The 18,864-nt window shown below is 36.3% G+C and overlaps 1 protein-coding gene across 5 annotated transcripts in view; it reads left to right on the forward strand.

The window, feature by feature from the left end:
- Positions 1–18,864, forward strand: part of LOC124174689 (WD repeat-containing protein 47) — a 102,058-nt gene that overhangs the window by 5,769 nt on the left and 77,425 nt on the right. The window contains exon 1 of one of the 5 annotated variants that reach the window (XM_046554072.1): positions 4,103–4,317. The exons of 1 other annotated variant lie outside the window; for it this stretch is intronic. In XM_046554072.1, coding sequence (XP_046410028.1) covers positions 4,253–4,317 — 65 coding nt within the window. In that variant the 5' untranslated portion in view covers positions 4,103–4,252. Of the gene's footprint in view, positions 1–4,102; positions 4,318–14,752; positions 14,860–18,864 lie in introns of those variants that run through there. 3 more of the 5 variants (XM_046554073.1, XM_046554071.1, XM_046554074.1) reach the window with 3 other exon arrangements.

Here is an 18,864-nt window from a genome sequence, read left to right on the forward strand (position 1 = left end):
GAGATCGATTTCGAACAGTTATCTAGAAACGAATGATATATTCGGTAAGGTGAGAATTTTTCACGCAAGATATCTATTTTTTCAGAATATCTTTCATCCCGATAACGGTAAGAAAACCTCGATTAGGTCGAAACGATGATATAAACTTTGATGTGGCATTTCTCGCGAACGGTAAGTCCGAGGAGATTGAAACTTGGTGAAATTTTTAATCTTAGTAGTAGTCCACACTACGCTGAAAATAATTTCATTTTTTATTAACGAAAATAGTTAAGGACCGAGCGGTAACCGGAATTAAAAATTTCTCCCAGTGTACAAGTTGTAAAAATTTCAGGCAAATCGATTTTTTGACGTCCCTTTCATTTGTTTATAATTGATGGACTGGCTCGTGTACATCGCCGGTTTTAATCCGTGAATCTACGAACATCTTTCTAACTGGACGATCAACAGGTATCGGCAAAGCGCCTTTCGATTCTCTGTATTATATTATAACACTTGCCTAGAACGCGTTTCGCTGCGCACTTGACCGCCTGACATCATTTACTATGTACATATAATATACTACTTATAATAAACCGTCCGGCATGCACCGTCTAATGTGCAACGCTTTCACGTTTTGCATTTAATTATTTCAAGTTGGATAGTTGAAGCCGATTTGTTTTCCTTCCTTTCTTTCATTCGTTAATTTTTATTTTTTTCTTTTTTATTATTGCCGAATCTTTTTGTATATTCAATTATACCACATGCTCGGACAATTCGTACATTATTACAACATCTTACGACACTTTGATATTTTTTTTTTCACGCCGCTTAAGATAAATTAAAAGAATCCGGAAGAAACCTAACAAGGCCAGGGTTAATCACGTTTGGCGGATAACGTGCAACGGTGAATATGGGACGAATAAATTTACCGCTTTTATAACGTTTCTACTCAATTTTATAACGTATGTCGTATTTACGGTGAGAAAAAACAGGATTTGTGATTTTCGGCTGCATATATTTATATATATATATATATATATATATATACACACACACACACAATATCCAGCATATTCTTTTTTGTTTTTTAACATATTATTTTCCAATTAACTAAAAGGAATATAAAATTTTCTCAGTAGGTCAAAATTATCAATCAATCGTATAATATAGGTGAAAGTAGCCATATATCAATATTTTGATCATGTTTTTTTTTTTAAATACGTTTTATTCTACTTTAAATAATTATCCTCGTAATTTTCATGCGATTCTTAACTTCGCTACAAATTTTATCAATTAGGTAACGTGGAATTTTCGAATTTTGAAAAATTTACGCCACTGCAACGGATCTGATATCCGCAAGCAAGTGGAAACACATTCGTTCTTTATCCAGTTACAACTACCATAATATATTATACTGTGTTTACCAACAGACGTCGTGAGCTTTACGGTTTCAAATAACACTGACGTTTCGGTCTCACTCGTGAATGCAGACTAAACATTTCTTCGGAACGATGTATAAGATACACGTGTAACGTAACACGACAGGATTTTACAAAGAAAATAAAAATTTATATGTACAATTGACTCGTTGAATTCAATTAAATATACTAATAATTATAAATTTTACGACTATCGGACCACGTGATACAATTTTTTCTTAGAAATTCAGTTTCCCTTTTTGTTTCTCCTTTGTCATAGTATCTTTATATATCATTTGCTTCGATATTAATTCAATTTGACTCATTATCATGTTTAAGTATTTCCTTTTTTAAATACTTCATTGCCTGCCCGTCAGACAGATTATGCAAGTCTAGCCAATTACACATTTTGATTGATTGGAAAATGATAGATTTATCTCTTACTCTGAGGCAAGAAAAATTAATGTGCAAATTATTGTGTGCATTTTGTTGGTGTTATTTTTTTCTTTTTTTCAATTAATCTTTGATAATACATACAAGGACTGTCTAACTTATTGTTTATCATTTTATACATGCAAGAATCTTGATGTTGGCGATTTTCTATAATTTAGCTTTTCAAGTCTATATTATATTCATACATTGTATATTTCGTAATTTTGATTACATATTTATCCGGGCTCTACTTATAATATTGATCGATACCTGTGGTATTTTATATATTACCGTGCCAATCGAACATTTCGATTATATTCGGCGTTTAAAGCGAATTGGTTAATCAATTAGGAAATCCATTAGCAGTACAACGCTATCATCATTATTTCCGTCCCACTTAGTCAACGATAAGTTTCCGTCTCGAAATGAGTTTCATTTTGTTTATTTTTATCTCAATCGACGACGGGTAATCAATTTAAACTCATTCTTCGGTCAAACAGCAAATATTTTATACAACAAAGCAATCAAATTATACAAACGGGAAACGTAAACAAGGAGTTGACCAGTCTTAAAAAAACGTCGAAGTATCCGTTCGTCACGTAGAACGTAACAAGTGCAACGGTGCATCTTGGATGTACACGCAACCTGTAACGTTAAGGAGGTGAACGTGATGCTGAATTACGATTGAGCCAGAACTCTGGTTGGCCCGAGGACAGATAGTACAGTGGAAACAGCCGTCAGTGCCGGACGTGGCGTCGTCTGCTAGGAAGACGATCTTTCTCCACTTATTTCGAGCCGCTCCTTGATTACGTCCGGTTCTCCAACGGTTCGCCGTTTTTAAACATACGAATTATCGGTCGAAAAGAGCAGTAGCCGATGGTATAGATCGATCAGAGTCATCGTTAAGAGTCGAAAAGTTAGCGAATCGGGAAGAATAAGTTGCGTATGCGCGAGTGTTCGAGTGATTTGAAGACAGATCAATAGACGGAGAGAAAAAGAGAGAGAGAGAGAGAAAAGTAGTGAAAATTTGAAGAACGAGAGGTTAAATCGAACGGAGCGACGGTGTTGGAACTCTTTGATGGATGGATACTCGATGACGTAGAGGTTTCTTTACGTTACGCGAGATCGGTTCTTACTGCTACTGACCTTACGCAAAACGGTATACGCTTGTTTGCTTTTACGAGTGTGCGGGTGTGTAGAAGATTTCAACGTGTGCCGGCATGTGAATAAACAAACAGGTTGGGTCATTGAGCACTAGAGACACACCGGCAGTGGTCTTGGCTTTGGTGTGTTGTGTAAAGCGCACATTTTGCGTGTTGAATCGGTAAACTTTGGAGAGACAGAAGCCGAGAATCGTTTCGAATTAGCATCTATTTTACACCTGCTGTTTTACTAACGGTTACCGGTTACCTTTTCGGATGTCGTTACTTATTTTCGTTCGTTTTATCGATGAGTCGAAACGAACGTTGGGATGATACACGTTTGGCAATAAATGTTTCGGAAAACGTCGTGCGGAAAATAAAATTCATTGCTTAATGTGCGTCTTTCCAACCCTGATCGTCGTCCATAACGAAATCAAATGTTCTGTTCAAATCAAAATGAAAATGATATCTGAAAGGTGTATATCGCATTTACTTGGAACAGGGTGTTTAGCTGTAAGGAAAATTTTGAAAACCGGGAATTGACAGGGAATTCGGTCATGTCTACCGGAATTCTTGTGTTTTTTTTTCTCAGTAGTTTACGATTCTCTGAAATTTAGATAACTACTCTTTTTGTCGGTGCAAGTGTCGAGAAATATAGTTTTTGGAGGAATTTTTGAGAGCTGATATATCGATGCTTGGCTTTATGAAAAATATAAACAGTTACTAGTAACAGTTGATAATCTTACAAGATCGATGTTTCTACCTCTAATGTTTTGAAGGAATGGCTAATTCCAATCCTCCGATAGTTTCCTAAGATCGAAGTGTTTATTGATATATTCGGTCATTGAGTTTAAGAAAAATCGGACTATTTTAACATACGACGGAGGAATCTGATGTGTAGGATTTAACTAATTTCTTGTGAAAAAAAGTGAGTTTGTTAGTAAATTTGTGTTGAAACGAATCCTGAGAAAATGTTTATTTTCGTTTGGAAAATCGGGAAATGTCAGGGAATTTGACATGTCATTGGCGCTAGGTATTAGCTTAGTCAGTAGGTATTCTTTTCTCTCTCTCTCTCAATCTCGATCTCGAAATTGTCTCAGCATCGTAAACAAGAGGGGTGAACGTGAACTGAAACATAAAGACTGTTATTAAACAAGAAGTCACGGTGCCGGTGGAGGAGGTCTTTCTTCTTCACGTGCGGTGAGAGATTTGTTCGTTCATTGACAGTTACATACGTACAGTGAAAATTTGAACTTGATATGGAAAGCACAGTTCGTTACAATGGTGGTTGCGACCTCTTCGACGGTCGCCTTGGCTGAGGATTTAACAAAGGACACTCTTGGAAGGTATGATGGATCATTATAATCAATCCATGGTTATCATCCCTCGTACGTAACTCGTCTCATCTTACACGCTTTACAATTGGACATCATTTTCGTGTGTTAATTGTGCGACGATACGAAGGTTCAACTACTTGCGGCTAATGCGCGTTTAATGACCGTGTCTCATTTATACAATCGCGGTGCGGATGACCGAACGATGGTGTTTTGTGTACTATACATTAAATTTCACATGTTAACTCTTGGCATATATTCACGCTACGCGGAACAGCTAGATACGGCAAAGTGAACTCGAGTTTCTGCATTCTTACGGTGCAGGATGCTCAAAGTTGCTACTCGTTTACTACACTCGAGGTTGAACTTGCTTTTACCTTACGTATATAATATGAACTTTTCCATATCCAGGTTAACTTCATCAGCAGCTTTACTCTGTACGTGTAACTGGAGTGAAAATCTTCCGTACTGTTGATCCATGCTATCGGGTCTGTAACTTCGTCACCTCGAGGAATAGTTACGCAATTTACGAATGAAAAAATCAAACCTGTTTTGTCTGTATCGAAATCATTCGTTCGATCCTCGACGATCTTTTATGAACATCGAAATTTCACGTTTATACGATTCTTCGTACACTGAGCGAAATTTTTAGTTCCGCTTACCGTTCAGTCCTTGACTATTTTCATTTTTTACCACAATCGAAAAATTTAGTTTTCTAGCTGTTACAGGAAAGTCTAGTATCCGTTACTATTCTTTCTCATTGCTATATTTTCTTGCAACTGTTGCGGAAATTTAACGCTCGTGTTCGTAATTCCAACAATATTCGAACAGTTTATTAAACGATACCTGTTTTACTCAATTTTTATGGTTACCGTACAACAAATGAAATTTTTCTCAGTGTCGTAACCAAACGTTGAGAGAAGAAAATCACTGTTTTCTCATATTTACAACGATTTTGAAGGAACTAGGATCGCAAATCGTGACAATATTTCGTTTTATGAATGGCGTGCCGAATTTCAAACAGTTCCAAAAATTACGAAACAACGGTTTTTCCTCACCACGAATCGTTGTTACGATAACGTTCCGAAACGTTCAAGTAAAAAATCATTATTTCCCACCTCTAGATTAACCGAAGAAGTTGAACTCACAAATTCTGAGTTCGTAAATCGTGTATTTGACGGTTTGCTAAATTTCAAGCAATCCCAAAGTTGCAAAACACCGATCTTTTCCACCCATGCATCGTTACCAACTTCGACAAGATGGTTTCTGGTAACATCATACGAACTTCAACTCAGTATATCTATATCGATATAGATTCGCCTCTGACACGGGACCACATGACGAACACCGGTACTCAGTCATCGTTGCGTTTCAGGAAGTCAAGGTTCAAGTTGTAACGTCTCCGTTCGTCGATCTTCTTTGTCGGCATGCAGAAGCCCGCACACATCCGATGTCTCAGTCAAGTTACGTTGCTGCAACGGAGGGCCGATTAACGGTATCGTAGTTCGCGGTATACGCCGACCAGTTCTTCTTGGTCTTCTTCGTCGCGGTTACGCGGTGACCTTCGAGTGACCTCGGTGACCTTCGCGTTTCCATTAGCATAGGACCCAGTCTCCGCGTCGCGGGATTCATGGAAACATGGATCCGACCACCGTGATATCGCGTGTCGTTGGTTCACCTGTACTTACTGTACTCCATATAGGTGTATGCGCAATATTGTTACATTATCCACGTATTTGCGTTTCGCATGGTTTAATTAGTACGCGGACTGTATGGGAGTGCTTTATTTACCCACATTGCGCGTATGGCTCTTTCCGTTTCCGTAAAACGCACGTATCTCATCCTATAACCTGACCTAGCGTATGCGTAGGTACGAGAAGGAAGGTTCCAGGTACCTACGTACAACAACCCGCGGCTTATATTCCGAACGCATAATTTCCCCCTCACAACCGGTTGCTGCTGAACCTCGTATATGGATGCAGCAGCTATGTTCACGAGGATGAAGTTGGTTACGTTACTGTAGCAAATGCGTGCTTAGGAGAACTCGTTACTTCGATACTTTACGATCATCTGAAGTTTGATAAATCGTGTTGAACTAATAGTGATCGTATTTATAAAAATTAACTCCTTCAAAGTCGTTCAGAAATTACACGGTAACGATTTTTTCCCCCGAGTTACCAACTTCGACCGAGTCTATATTCGGGTCCTTAAATGTCCTTAAACACTGGAATTATTTTGGAACACAAAAATTGCTCCTCAAGTTCCGGAGTACTTTGATTTATCCTGGAAATATTGATGCGATATATTTTTTTTTTATCGAAAACAGCGATATTTTATTTATTATACTTTACCTTGAACGACTTAAATCTTAGGTTTGTATATAAACTGCCGTATTAATTTTTTTATTCAACACCGAACCAAGTTATCGTATTGTTGAACATTTATTACTAAAAGGAAATTAAAGCGCTGGAATTTTTTCAATTTATTGACATCCCAGCATATGTATTGCAGTCTATGAACGAGGCTGAAAACTTTCGGAGGTAATTAACTTCTTCGACCTCATAAACCTTAAAAGTGGGAAAATTCTTGCGGAGGATTTGCAATTTTTCGAATAGCATGGAATCGAGGAAACGCGGAAGAAGGCGCGCAAATGACTCAGCCAATTACGCCAGCCATTTCCAATTTCAACCTTCTTCATTCGCTCGAACGCGTCGTTACTATACCGGGTGTTTACATACGACTGTGCGCGTGCGTTTGTGCTTAACGCTATACGTTACCTTAGGTTGTATACCACGTTTCTTCAGGGTTAAATGGAAACGGAATAAAGAAAACAAAAACAACCGGGGGGGGGGGGGGGGGGGGGGGGGGCAGAAAAAATCAAAAATTGCACGAGAATAGGAAGAAGGAACGGAACAGATTGACCGACGTTTACCGCAGCTGTAACTTTAACGCATATTTGTGTCTGTGTGCGTATTATTATTTTTTTTTCATTTTTTTTTTTTTATCATTAATTCCGCATTGCACACGGTAGTTTCCTCAGAGATTGACATACGCGGTATGTTTACAACGCATACGGATGTATATTGTTATATATATATATATAACACATATATTTATATACACACGTAAGCGGGTTTTCAACGACGTATAATTTACGACAAATATCTTCATGCCTTGCCGCACGCATTTCCATCGGTCGTAGTCTCGACGTCGATGCAATTATCCTCATTATGCTAAATATTTGCCGGTTTACCTGGTTTTATTATTTTTTATTAATTTATTTTATCACACGCGTTTTATGCCTCGATGATCAGACAAACGTATTTCATTATAAGCTTGTTACATCGAATGCAAGTCATTTATGTTCTCTCGTTAGCTCGTGCAGTTTAATTATAATATACGATTCTTACTTACGTAGGTATATTTACGAAGTAAATGAAAACTCCAGGGGATGTATGTCGAGAAGATGAAATTTGGCAAATTTGTTTGGATTCGATTTATTCGGGAATATGTTTTACGCATGTAGTAAAATATTAATTATTCAAAACAAAAAAACAAAAAAAAAAAAAAGAAAAGAAAAGAAAACCGCTTATCATATTTTAATTGTTTATAAAACGTTGTATCGTCTGTTAATTATTCACCCTTCAACACGTAGAGTTCAATTAAACGAACACGCATTGCATTATCTACGCATGCATTTCGAAAGTACGTATATTGTATAGGTATTCATAGAATAATTTTATACAGTATTTCAATATCTTTAAACATTAAAGTCAATAATATCTAAATACCTTTGTTTGAGTAAAGAAATAATTTTTGGACGATTTTGAAATGTTTTTCGACACGTTTCAGAAATTGAGTATTTTTTCTCGCAACGTGAAAAATAATTTTAACAAATAAATAGCGGTAATCGATTTTGCAGAAAGTTTTCCCCTGGATTTCTTACACTTGACAATTATTTAATATTCAGTGATATATTTCGAGAAAATCGTAACAAACGATAATCAAGATCCTAAACTATGCACGTATAGTTTACAAAAAAGCGAATGGTTAACTCCCAAAACTTTTTTTTAGGATACTTTAATTGCAAATTATACTTTCTGGACGCATATTTTTCGCCTTTTTGATTTCTTTCCTCGTCAGTGAATATTGTCACCCAAATTAATGGATATATATATATATATATAACCTGACGTACGTGTTTGGAAATTTTTATGCCACGGCTTTCCGTCTGTCCCCGAATTATCAGCCGACAGACAGGCACCCCGATGTTTTATTCAATTTTACCGTTTTAAACTCAACCGCGTGTTGGTTTAAATACGTATAACATAATTATTTATTTATTTTTTTTTCTCACGTCGTCTCCTTCGACTCGCGTCGTTCCTTTTTTCACCGACGCTAATTACGCAAGTTCGTTCTGCAGGGTTTGGATTGGGGTTAATTAACAAACAACGGCGAATTAAATTTTTCACCTGTAAATTATTCCAACAGCGTTACTTCGTTGTTTATTTTATTTTATTTTTTTTCTTTCTCTTTTTCTAATATATAAAACCATACAGCAGAGATTACATACCGCGGAAGTGACACAGGTTTACGTATTACATGTATAAACGAGAAGAAATTCGAGCGATGCAATTTTTTTTTTCCGTCACAAAGAATCGAAGAAGTTTTTGGTGAATTTTTCCAACGGATTTTAAAATTGAATATCTCGCAGAAGATATTTATTGTTAATTATTCAATCGCGCTCTGTTCGTGTTTGGTTTTTTTGTTCAAAATCTGCAGCAGTGAAACGGAAACGGACGCGGCTGTTGGTAATAACATGTAAATTTATCGGGTTATCCTGCAGGAGTCACGAGGTTCTTGGATTATATTGAGAGGCATGTCAAGCGGTTGGGAAGGGCTTAAAATCAAGGACTGTACACAGTACCAGGGATCGATAATAAACCGGAGATGCAAAAAGCCTGAAAGCTCGAATCCGTTCCTGTATGCGGCATAATGACATACCTGCGTTTACTACGATATTCAAATTAGCCAAATTTTTAAGAAATTGAACCATTCTGTTTTACCAAAAATCGTTATTCCGCGATTTAGAATCGTTTCAAATTGAGTATTATATTTTCAACAAGCGAAGCGTGGTCAGGTTTTTAATATTAAACCTCTCCAAAGTCGTTCTAAACTTTCAAAACGGTCATTTTATATTTCATATTTCGTTACATTAACGTTAATAACATCGATCTGGTAAATTTCGATGACAAATGTACGTACACCTTTTTTTTCCGCTAATTTATTTACGTGTTTTTTTTATCTTCGTGCACTATTACCGACCTAATATATGCGGTATACACACACCATTAACCTTACATGTGTGTGTGTGTGTATGTATACATGTATATATATCGCATCCTATAATTAAATTACTTTCCAACTCTCCCAGCTATTATTTTAACAACCATGCTAATATGCCGCGAATAATGATGAACATACGATGGACGCGTAAATGTCAAGCTACTTTTCCACCGAGCCTAATTATTCACTCGAGTCTCCGTGATTATATTAAACAACTTTTATCTAATTTTACACATCTGCTATTTTTTTCCCGATACCTTCGAATTGCATTCGAAGTTTGATGCAATAAATTATCAAGCTTTGTAACTTATCAATGACGATGAAAGTTTTGAAAGAAAGGGACAATAAATTTCTGAAAAACGAAAAATTTGTACATTTTTTTTTTTTTTTAAATAAATACTCTACTCGTTCGTAATCCAGACTACGAAGGTACTGATAAGAACAAAATACAGAGTCGAGTGTTTCTTCTTTTTAGCACATTGATCGTGAATAGTTACGTAAATGAAAGAAATTGAGGAAAAAAAAAAAGAAAGGAAGAAGACGGATCAGTCGGCTATTCAGCCAGATTTGATCAGCGGGTTGCCTACTTTCTCTTCTTCTACTTTTTCTTCTTCTTCTTCTTCTTCTTCTTCTTCTTCTTCTTTGCGCCGAACTTGTTTCCCTCTTCTAGATTACGCGCTTTATATATACATTAACTCAAAGCTCCCTGGGAATTTCGAAAAGGTGTGTTCGTTATACGAGCAGCAACGTCTCGAGTCGTAAAAGAATCATGTATTTACTAGGAAAAATGAGAAATCAGTCGGTAATCATCATGTATTACGTACTAATTATGTACAATATATAAATACATTTAAAGGCGTAAATTCACCTGCGCTTCGTTAATTACACAAGAAGCCTTTACGGTTTTATCCTCTATCGTCTCTTTATCTTTATCTTGAAACAAAAAATGTTCTGCCTGGGTAAATTTTTATTTTCTTTCCTTTTTTTTTTCTTAAATTTTTATCATCTTAGTCTCACGTCTTCGTGTGTAAGAAATTGATAAAAAAAAACACCGTGTTTCAAATCTTCTCCGCAGTTCAAGTTTGTCTTCTCCCCGTATGTGTATAATCAATATCAACGTCGTGGATTACATATGGATATGGATAGACCGACGCACGTTTTACCTGCTGAACATTCACGGCCTGTAATTGGAAAGCTATTTTCATTCCATGTCCGAAACTTTGATGTATAACGTTCAAACCACGGTATGTACTACCGTAATGTCGAATCGCGTGCATGACATTGAGACTATAATCTGTATGAGGCATTCCATGACATCTCAATGATAATTCTACGTCGATGCATCGGATTGGCTTTAGAATTATTTTTTTTTACGAAAGAATATACGACGAAAAATGCAATGGCAATTTTTTTGTTCACAATTTTTCCACTCGGCGTGCCTTGAAGTATGATTTAGAAACTTGAAAACAATACGCCACTTTTACAAAATCTGAAAGAATTCAGAAAAATCTTACGAAAGGTAAAAAAAAATTTTGCCACCCGTTAGAAAATCGAGATGTCGTGACTTGAAAAGATGAATAAAAAAAAAAATAAAAAAATTAAAAGAAAAAAAAGTATTACTATTATTGGATTGCAAATTATTGAAGTATCAAATATTTTATTATATTCTATAAGATATATTTTTTTTTTTTTTCAAATTTTTAAATCGGACTTTATACACGCTGGGTCGAAAAATTCTGGAGAAAAATTACGATTGCGTTTTAGTCGTGTAATTTCATACAAAAAAATTATAAATCAAATCTGAAACATCGACGTAGAATCTTGATGGAAATGTCATGGAATGCCCCATATGTATACGCTATGTACGGTTTCTACACGAACATATTAACACACGGCAAACATGGCATTTGGACAGATCGCATCGCGTGCAAAGTTGATCCCGATGATGTGCAAGGAAGTTGCTTCGAATTTCAAATCTAGATTGCGAAATATTTATAACCAAACGCGTGTCTGAAAATTAAGGCTGCCGATATACCGAACAGTTCTTTTTATTTATCCTTCATTCCGATTTTCCGAATAATTTCTGGATCGATTTCATTTCTCTGGAAGATAATTCTGGAAAGTAATGAAACGTATTTCGAACAGTTTTTAAAGGGGAATTCCATGGGAACCCGACCAACGTCCGACCCTCGCCATTTACGATTTTGTTTTACAAAAAAAATTTCTGCAATTGTCCCAACTCTGAAACAGTACCCTCAATTTTTCCATACTTTTTATTCGACCGCTCAATTATTTATGAATATCGATATTGATTTTTGAAATGGACCGCATGTAAAACGCTCATAAAATTCTCAGAAACTGTATTTTCTATTCCGAACATTTCAAGATCGGCTCCATGACGAGTAGATTTTTTTTCCATTTTTATCATCACTTGCATTTTTTTTTTTTTTTTTGTCGGTCGATCAAAAAATCGCTTCAACAGTACGACAATTTCACAAAACCTTTACTTTTCACTTGGAATATTTCTAGACAGTCTCCATTGTGGAGCGATTTTTGAATTCTCATACCGTTGAAAAAAATGTTTTAACCCACCAAAAATACGACTGAAAGTGCGGTTAAAAAATGGAATAACAAAAATCGAGCCATCATGGCTTCCGCTCTTGAAATCTATGGAATGGAAAGTACAGTTTTTGAAAATATTTCGAGCATTTCAAATGAGGTACTTTTCAAAATAAATTTCGATATTCGTAAATAATTTAACGGTTGGATAAAAAAATATGGAAAAATTCAGGGTACCGTTTCAGAGTTGGGACAATTGCAGAGACTTTTTGTTTTTATCCGATATCGGAAATGGCGAGGATCAGACGTTAGTCGGGTTTGCATGGAATTTCCCATATGTGCGTTTGAAAAAATATATATATATATATATTCCTCTACTCGTAAAGTTGTAAAGTGCGATTCAACCGCGTCGCTGCCGACGCTCCCTCAGCCCGCAAAGCCTTTCTTTGCCACTCGAACTCACACTCGGCTCTTTTGAATGGAACACGCCTTCAGCTGCCGAGGTTCTCTACCCTCTCTGCGTACCCGCGTATTATACAAGACGACTCGCGATTTTCTCAGAGAGGTTATTTTTACGCGTAGCGCGTGTATGCAGCTGCAGGCGCGATTTGGAAAAAAAAGAAAGAAAAAAAAATTTGGATAATACTAGTAATAATAAAATCGTCAACTCGATAGAAATCATTTGATGATGTAAAATTTTGGAAAAAATTATTTGCCGACATCTTGAAAACCCGGAAATATCGGGAGATTTTTAATTTGGTCGTGGAAGAAACTAAGAATGTCAGTTTTCTGTAATGGTTGGCAAGCCAACTGATTTTTTTTTTTTTTTTTGTAACGTATACAATGTTTTTATTCAATGCGAATTTAATTTTTGTCGAATATAGAGTTAAGAAAACGGAACGATTTTGGTTTTAGTAACTTTACTGGAACAGGGAAAATTTGTGGAGAAAACTAGGGGGTTTTGTTTTTTCCCCCAATTTGTGGCCACCCTGAACAAACCGCAAAGAAATCGAGCGAAATATGTATTTGAAACTTCGCAAGTTGTTACAGGATAAGCAAAATATGAAAAGATATTTGAACGCTTGTTAAACATGAATAAAAGATTTATACCCTGAACTTTGATAATTCAGAAGAGTCTGCATTGTCTGACCAACAATGAATTCATATTTGAAAGGCTTGCGAATTGTTATTAACGAGAACGGTGAATGGAGTGGCAGAAAAAGAGGGTTTTTATTGCTGACGTCATCGAATTCTTTACACACACGCGTGTATTCTATAGTCGTGTTAGATGCATGCCTCGAATCTCTATCAAGTTCTCGCATCGATTCGGTCCTCTGACTCATCGCGGAGGGTGAGAGAGAGAGAAGAAAACTAAAAGAAAAGAAAGAGAGAGAGAGAGAGTGAGAGAGAACCGCGACAAGGGGCAGCGAAGGTACGACGTGTGGGGGTGCATGGGGATTTTATGGGGATGTGTTGGCCGCCGAACTGAGCTACGCGCACTCGCACAAATTCGCGAAAAGTTACGTGTTAGAGAGGAGATTTTCTCCTTTGGTTAGTTCGCCTCGCGACATCACGCGTGAAACTCTGCCGATTTCACGTGGGTTAAATTCTCCGTGCGATACCGACGTCATGGGATTAATCGTGAAAATATTGAAAAGCTAGTGAAAAGAGCGGATACCATGTTTGATTAATTGAGGGGAGATTTGCATTTTTTTTTTTTTTTTTACAAGCACTCGTGCCACCTCTTAATGGAATCATATCGATTTTGGATCTAAAACAATTTTTCGTGGTCGAAGACCGTTTATTTTTATGAGTCTGCGTACTGCGACTCTTTGAGAATTTAAACTTTGAATGCGGTTTTCTTCACTTTTGGTTTTTCAAACTTGCGCGCAAGGTTTCTCCTACGGTTTCCGAACGATTCACCCGAAACTTTTACAAGTTGGTTTTTATTCAAAGCGTTTCTCACGCATTGTCATAGGATTTTGCCAAAATTGTCAGCTGGAAGTGAGATGTCCTAAATTCGATGTTGAAGAACGGTTCATTTTTTGTCATTATTCTAAAAAATGATATATTTTCTTTCAAAATGAAGATATTAAAAAAATCTTACGACTATTTTTTTGGGCATTCGCGAGTAGATTATGCCAGGAAAGTTCGCATTCTATGCTACAAATATTAAGCGAGAAACCTTGCGCGCAATGAATTTTCGCCTTTTTACGCTCTATTAAAATTCCACACTGTGCATCACCCTGATAAATTTAAATGAGGATCTAATGCAGGCTAATTTACTTTGAAAACGACACAACAAATGCACACCTAAGACCTCTAATATTTTTTTAAAACTTTTCCTGCATTAGAAAAAAATTGATTCGAATACCCAGTAATTTCCTGAAATTTCTGCAAATGCCCCCCTCGATTATCGCGTTATCTTTGATACCATCTTGACGAGTTTCTATTCACGGTCACACGCATCTCACCGGCAACCAGAATCGTTTCCATTATTCTGAAAGGTGAAAGGAATACTTGTTCACACCTTGTTCATTTATGATATTATACAAACGAACAGTTTACGTCATCGTTTCATTACATGGACTCTTCTTCTCCTCGTTGTAACATTAGACGGACATCTGCAACGGCTGCTAAAAAGAAGAAGTAAATTTACTCTATATTATTATTATATTATTATTATTTTTCAACACGTTCACCTTTACCAAAATCTATAGCTCGCTGAATGAAACTTAATTGCGAGCAATTTGTGTTATTATTATATAGTTACAGGCAACGACACGTTTTTTCAGACAAGTCGATCAGTTTTTCAACAATGTTCAGTCAGCGTTGAAGAGTTATTCAGTTATCATACGTCGATCTACAGAATGGAATTCAAACTCCGAAGAAACTGATACGAATTGACAGCGAAATAAAAAAGTTTTGTAAAAAAACCCGTTTTTCGAATTCCGACAGACGTTCGAAAATGTAAAAATTCGTTAAAATCGAAAACAGTTGTTCGCGAGCGGAAACGATACTCTTCCTCTATCGCTAAAGGTTATGAAAGGTAAAGAAAAATAAAAAAAAAATAAATAAATAAAAGAATAATCGTTGGAGCGGTGAAAATTTCATAGCTTCGTGAATGTGATCGTCGTTTATTACAAGATCGTCGAATTTTAGCAGCTGTGAAACGTTATGGGATTCAAAGATAAGACATCGGGCTTAGGGTTTCCCGGCTTGTTGACTCTGTCAATAACTCGTCATCTGGCCCCTTCGATATGCGGCGGCGTTGTGACAAACGATAACTCAAATACCGGATCCTCAGTTCAAACAGTCTGCGTTGAGGCAGGACATTCGTGATAAAAAAAAAAAAAAAAAAAAAAAAAAAAAAAAAAAAAAAAAACTATTCCATTTCGTTACGACTGGCTTGTTCCTCGATGCGGTCACGATATGATTCACGGTACAATTTTCGCTTCAACGGTACACGGTCGACGAGATTATTGAAGAACAACCATTTTTATTGTCAGTCGAGATCTTACGCTTTGTCCTCCAAGTTTTAGACAATAATTATTAGTTCGCGTGGGAAGGTGCGAGGAAGGAGGCTGAAAACTATCGCCTCTGCACTTCCCACACTGTGGTAATCCACTATCGAATAGGCTGACTGAGCCGAATGAGCGTTATTGGGTTTGGATTGGCTAACTGTTCGACGGTGTTTAGATTTTATGTATACAGGTATCAGGCTGAAGTTAGTAACGTAAGAAAAAATTGTTATCGAACGATTTTAGGATTACTTTTAAAAGAAGTTGGTTTTTCAAAATAAGAGTATGTCTCGTTTATCGCGGTTTACCTAATTTTTCTAGTTACTGTAAGAAATTAAAATTTTCTCAGTGTAAAGGTGCGAATTAGCAGTTGTTTCATAACGTTACTAATTTTATCATCATAAAGAAGGAAACTTGTTGGGCAAGCATTGGAACGGTTTGACAAACTTTGGGGCTTAATTTTGACGAGGCTGAAGTCAGCAGCCAAACTTAGCGGTCAAACGTTCCAATGTTTGTTCGAATAAGGTAGCGAAGTCCGAAATTTAAATTTTTTGACACACCCTAAACCTCTGATACTTTTATAGAAGTATAAGGATAAAACTGACCTACGTTATTTCGTTCCCAAAAAGTTTAAAACGTTTGGCTGTTAGCTTGAGCTTCGCTTACTTTGATCAAATTACTCCGGACTAGAACAAGAGATTTTAAGTCGAATAACACGTGGATGCGATCCGATCTATAAACATGACGGTATAGTTAGGTTGTAGGAATTTCCTGTATATAATATTGGTACTATACTCACGTCTCAACTTAACATGTGTACATACGTATGTGTAAGGTATATTTGCGCGTAGGCGAAGCTGTTTTGCGCAGTATTTTTCGTCACATGGTTTCAGCAATGTGGAGCTTGATTAAACCGTTTGCCAACTTTTATGACATCGCGTCGGTTTGTCGAGTAAATCGTCCATGGTCGAGTCGGTTTGATGCGAATCAAACTGATTGAAAATAATGCGGTCTCTCATCCTTTTAGCTCGTACGTCGGAACTTCTGGATTGTATTTCATTAGTACTGTAAGCTTTTATCGCTTGTTTTATTGTAATCTTGAACAAATGATGATTGAATTTTTACTTTGCACAGCATCATACTGACAATGAGAAAATTGTTTATTTACTGTTAAAAAACGTATATTTTGTCGATCGATGGAAATTTATTTATAGTTAACGACTCGTATTTGGCTCATTTAAAATTTGACAACAATTACGCCACGTTTATTTCACCATATTCAAATATACGTTTGTTAACAGTAAATGAAATATTTTTCTCAGTCCAAAAGCTACCGTTAATTTTCTCCTTATGCAAATCCTTTTCCGCAGATAAGAGATCAGTCGACACGTGGTTACCTGTAGGTTACTTTCTTTTTTTTTTTGTTATTTGTACCGTTAAATTCATTCACACGTGTCTTGAAAAATAAGATCTGTTTTCCATTTGTGTAACACAGGTCTGCAACGAAATCCTCTTCCATGAAAAAAATAAAAAATATAATAATAAAATATAGATACGAAGGTTTTAGTGTGCCAAATTTATATCTGCTTTCCATTTTTTCCTGATGTGACATGATTTTTTTTTTTTTGTTTATTATTGTTAAAAATTCAGAATTAGTTATATTTTATTTTTGAATTTACACCACTTTCTATTTAAATACTAGGACATACAAAACATAGTTCGAATTTGTAGAAAAAACCTACAAAATAACTAGAATTATACTAGTAGATGGATTTTCTGACTATTTTAATGGTTGAACTTTCCAACATCATAAGTTTTGTTTTTTTAACACAAATATTGTTGCTATGATCGGTGTTTAATTATAATTTGTGAGCTAAAATAACGTGAGAAAAAGATTTATTTTTTTTTGCTGACCAGTGTCATTTGCGTTTGAAACCGTGTATAATATTGTTATGAGATAATTGCTTTTGAAATTTGATTCGTTATCGTTAGATTCGTCATGCGCGATGGGATTGACGAATAACACAGTCAGCCTTAGCAAAACATACGCCGCGCATATATCCGCTTGTTGAAAATCGAAATTGAAACCTCGGTGTGTATTGGAGTTGAAATTGAAATTGAAATTGGAATTGAAATTGGGATCGTGTTGTTGGATGCAGGGGGAAATCACGTTGCTCGGTCCACACCGCAATTCTTTTCGTGTATTTTCATCTTCTCTTTTCACTTGCAGCATGATTCTTGCGTATGCCTGTAGATCGTTTTGAAACTGCAGGGTGTGAACCATGTATATCTATAGGCACGGTTCCCGTATTTGCGGAAGCGATTTTTTTTTTCGCGGAGAAAGGCAATTTTCGAAAGTGGGTTTTCCCTCGTCCTCGTTGGAAAGAAAGAGAAAGACTACGCTGGTTTCGTTGACGGATCTACCGTCTCGGTAAATATAACTCCGAACCATTCCGCCCACGTACATTTCGACGATAACGAAGAAATATTTTATTTCTATTCATCTCACACGCGAATTTCGTTTATCTTTTCCTGTGAGGCGATTCGGAAAACCGTCGAGAGAACAAGAAGCAAAAAATAGAAAAAAGGAAAAAAGGAAACGGAAACGGAAATGCCTGCTTGGCAAAAATCTCAGTCGAAGGAAGAAAACTGCCGACAACGACGACGACATGAAAAGCGAAACATTCCGCCTGTTTTTTTTTTTTTTTTCGCTTTTCTGACATTTTCTGTCTGAGGTAATCTGCCCTCGTACTATGATGGACGGTTTTTTTTTTTTCTTCTTTCGGGAGGAAACGAAAATGACGAGCGGAAATATAACTGAGTAAATAAATGAGTAAAGAAATAAATGAGAAACAGTGATGAAACACGAGTCGTCACGCCTTAATGCGTTTCACGGATTAAAAGCGAATTCCGTCGGATGAATTTTTCTTACCGCTTCTGCTTTTAACTCAAGTCATGCACCGAGAGATTTTTATCTCGATAAATGCAGCTGCGCGGAAAATAAAAAAAAAAAATCAAAATTAAAGCGGCGAGGGAGCTTTTTTTCCCCTAAGATTCATCATCCTTGAGCAAACTTATGTATATATACCTCGTGAATGTATCTCGCGATTCTTAAGACGGTTCGTGAATGCTT

This window comes from Neodiprion fabricii, chromosome 2, assembly GCF_021155785.1.
Source record: "Neodiprion fabricii isolate iyNeoFabr1 chromosome 2, iyNeoFabr1.1, whole genome shotgun sequence".
Classification (NCBI taxonomy): Eukaryota; Metazoa; Arthropoda; class Insecta; order Hymenoptera; family Diprionidae; genus Neodiprion; species Neodiprion fabricii.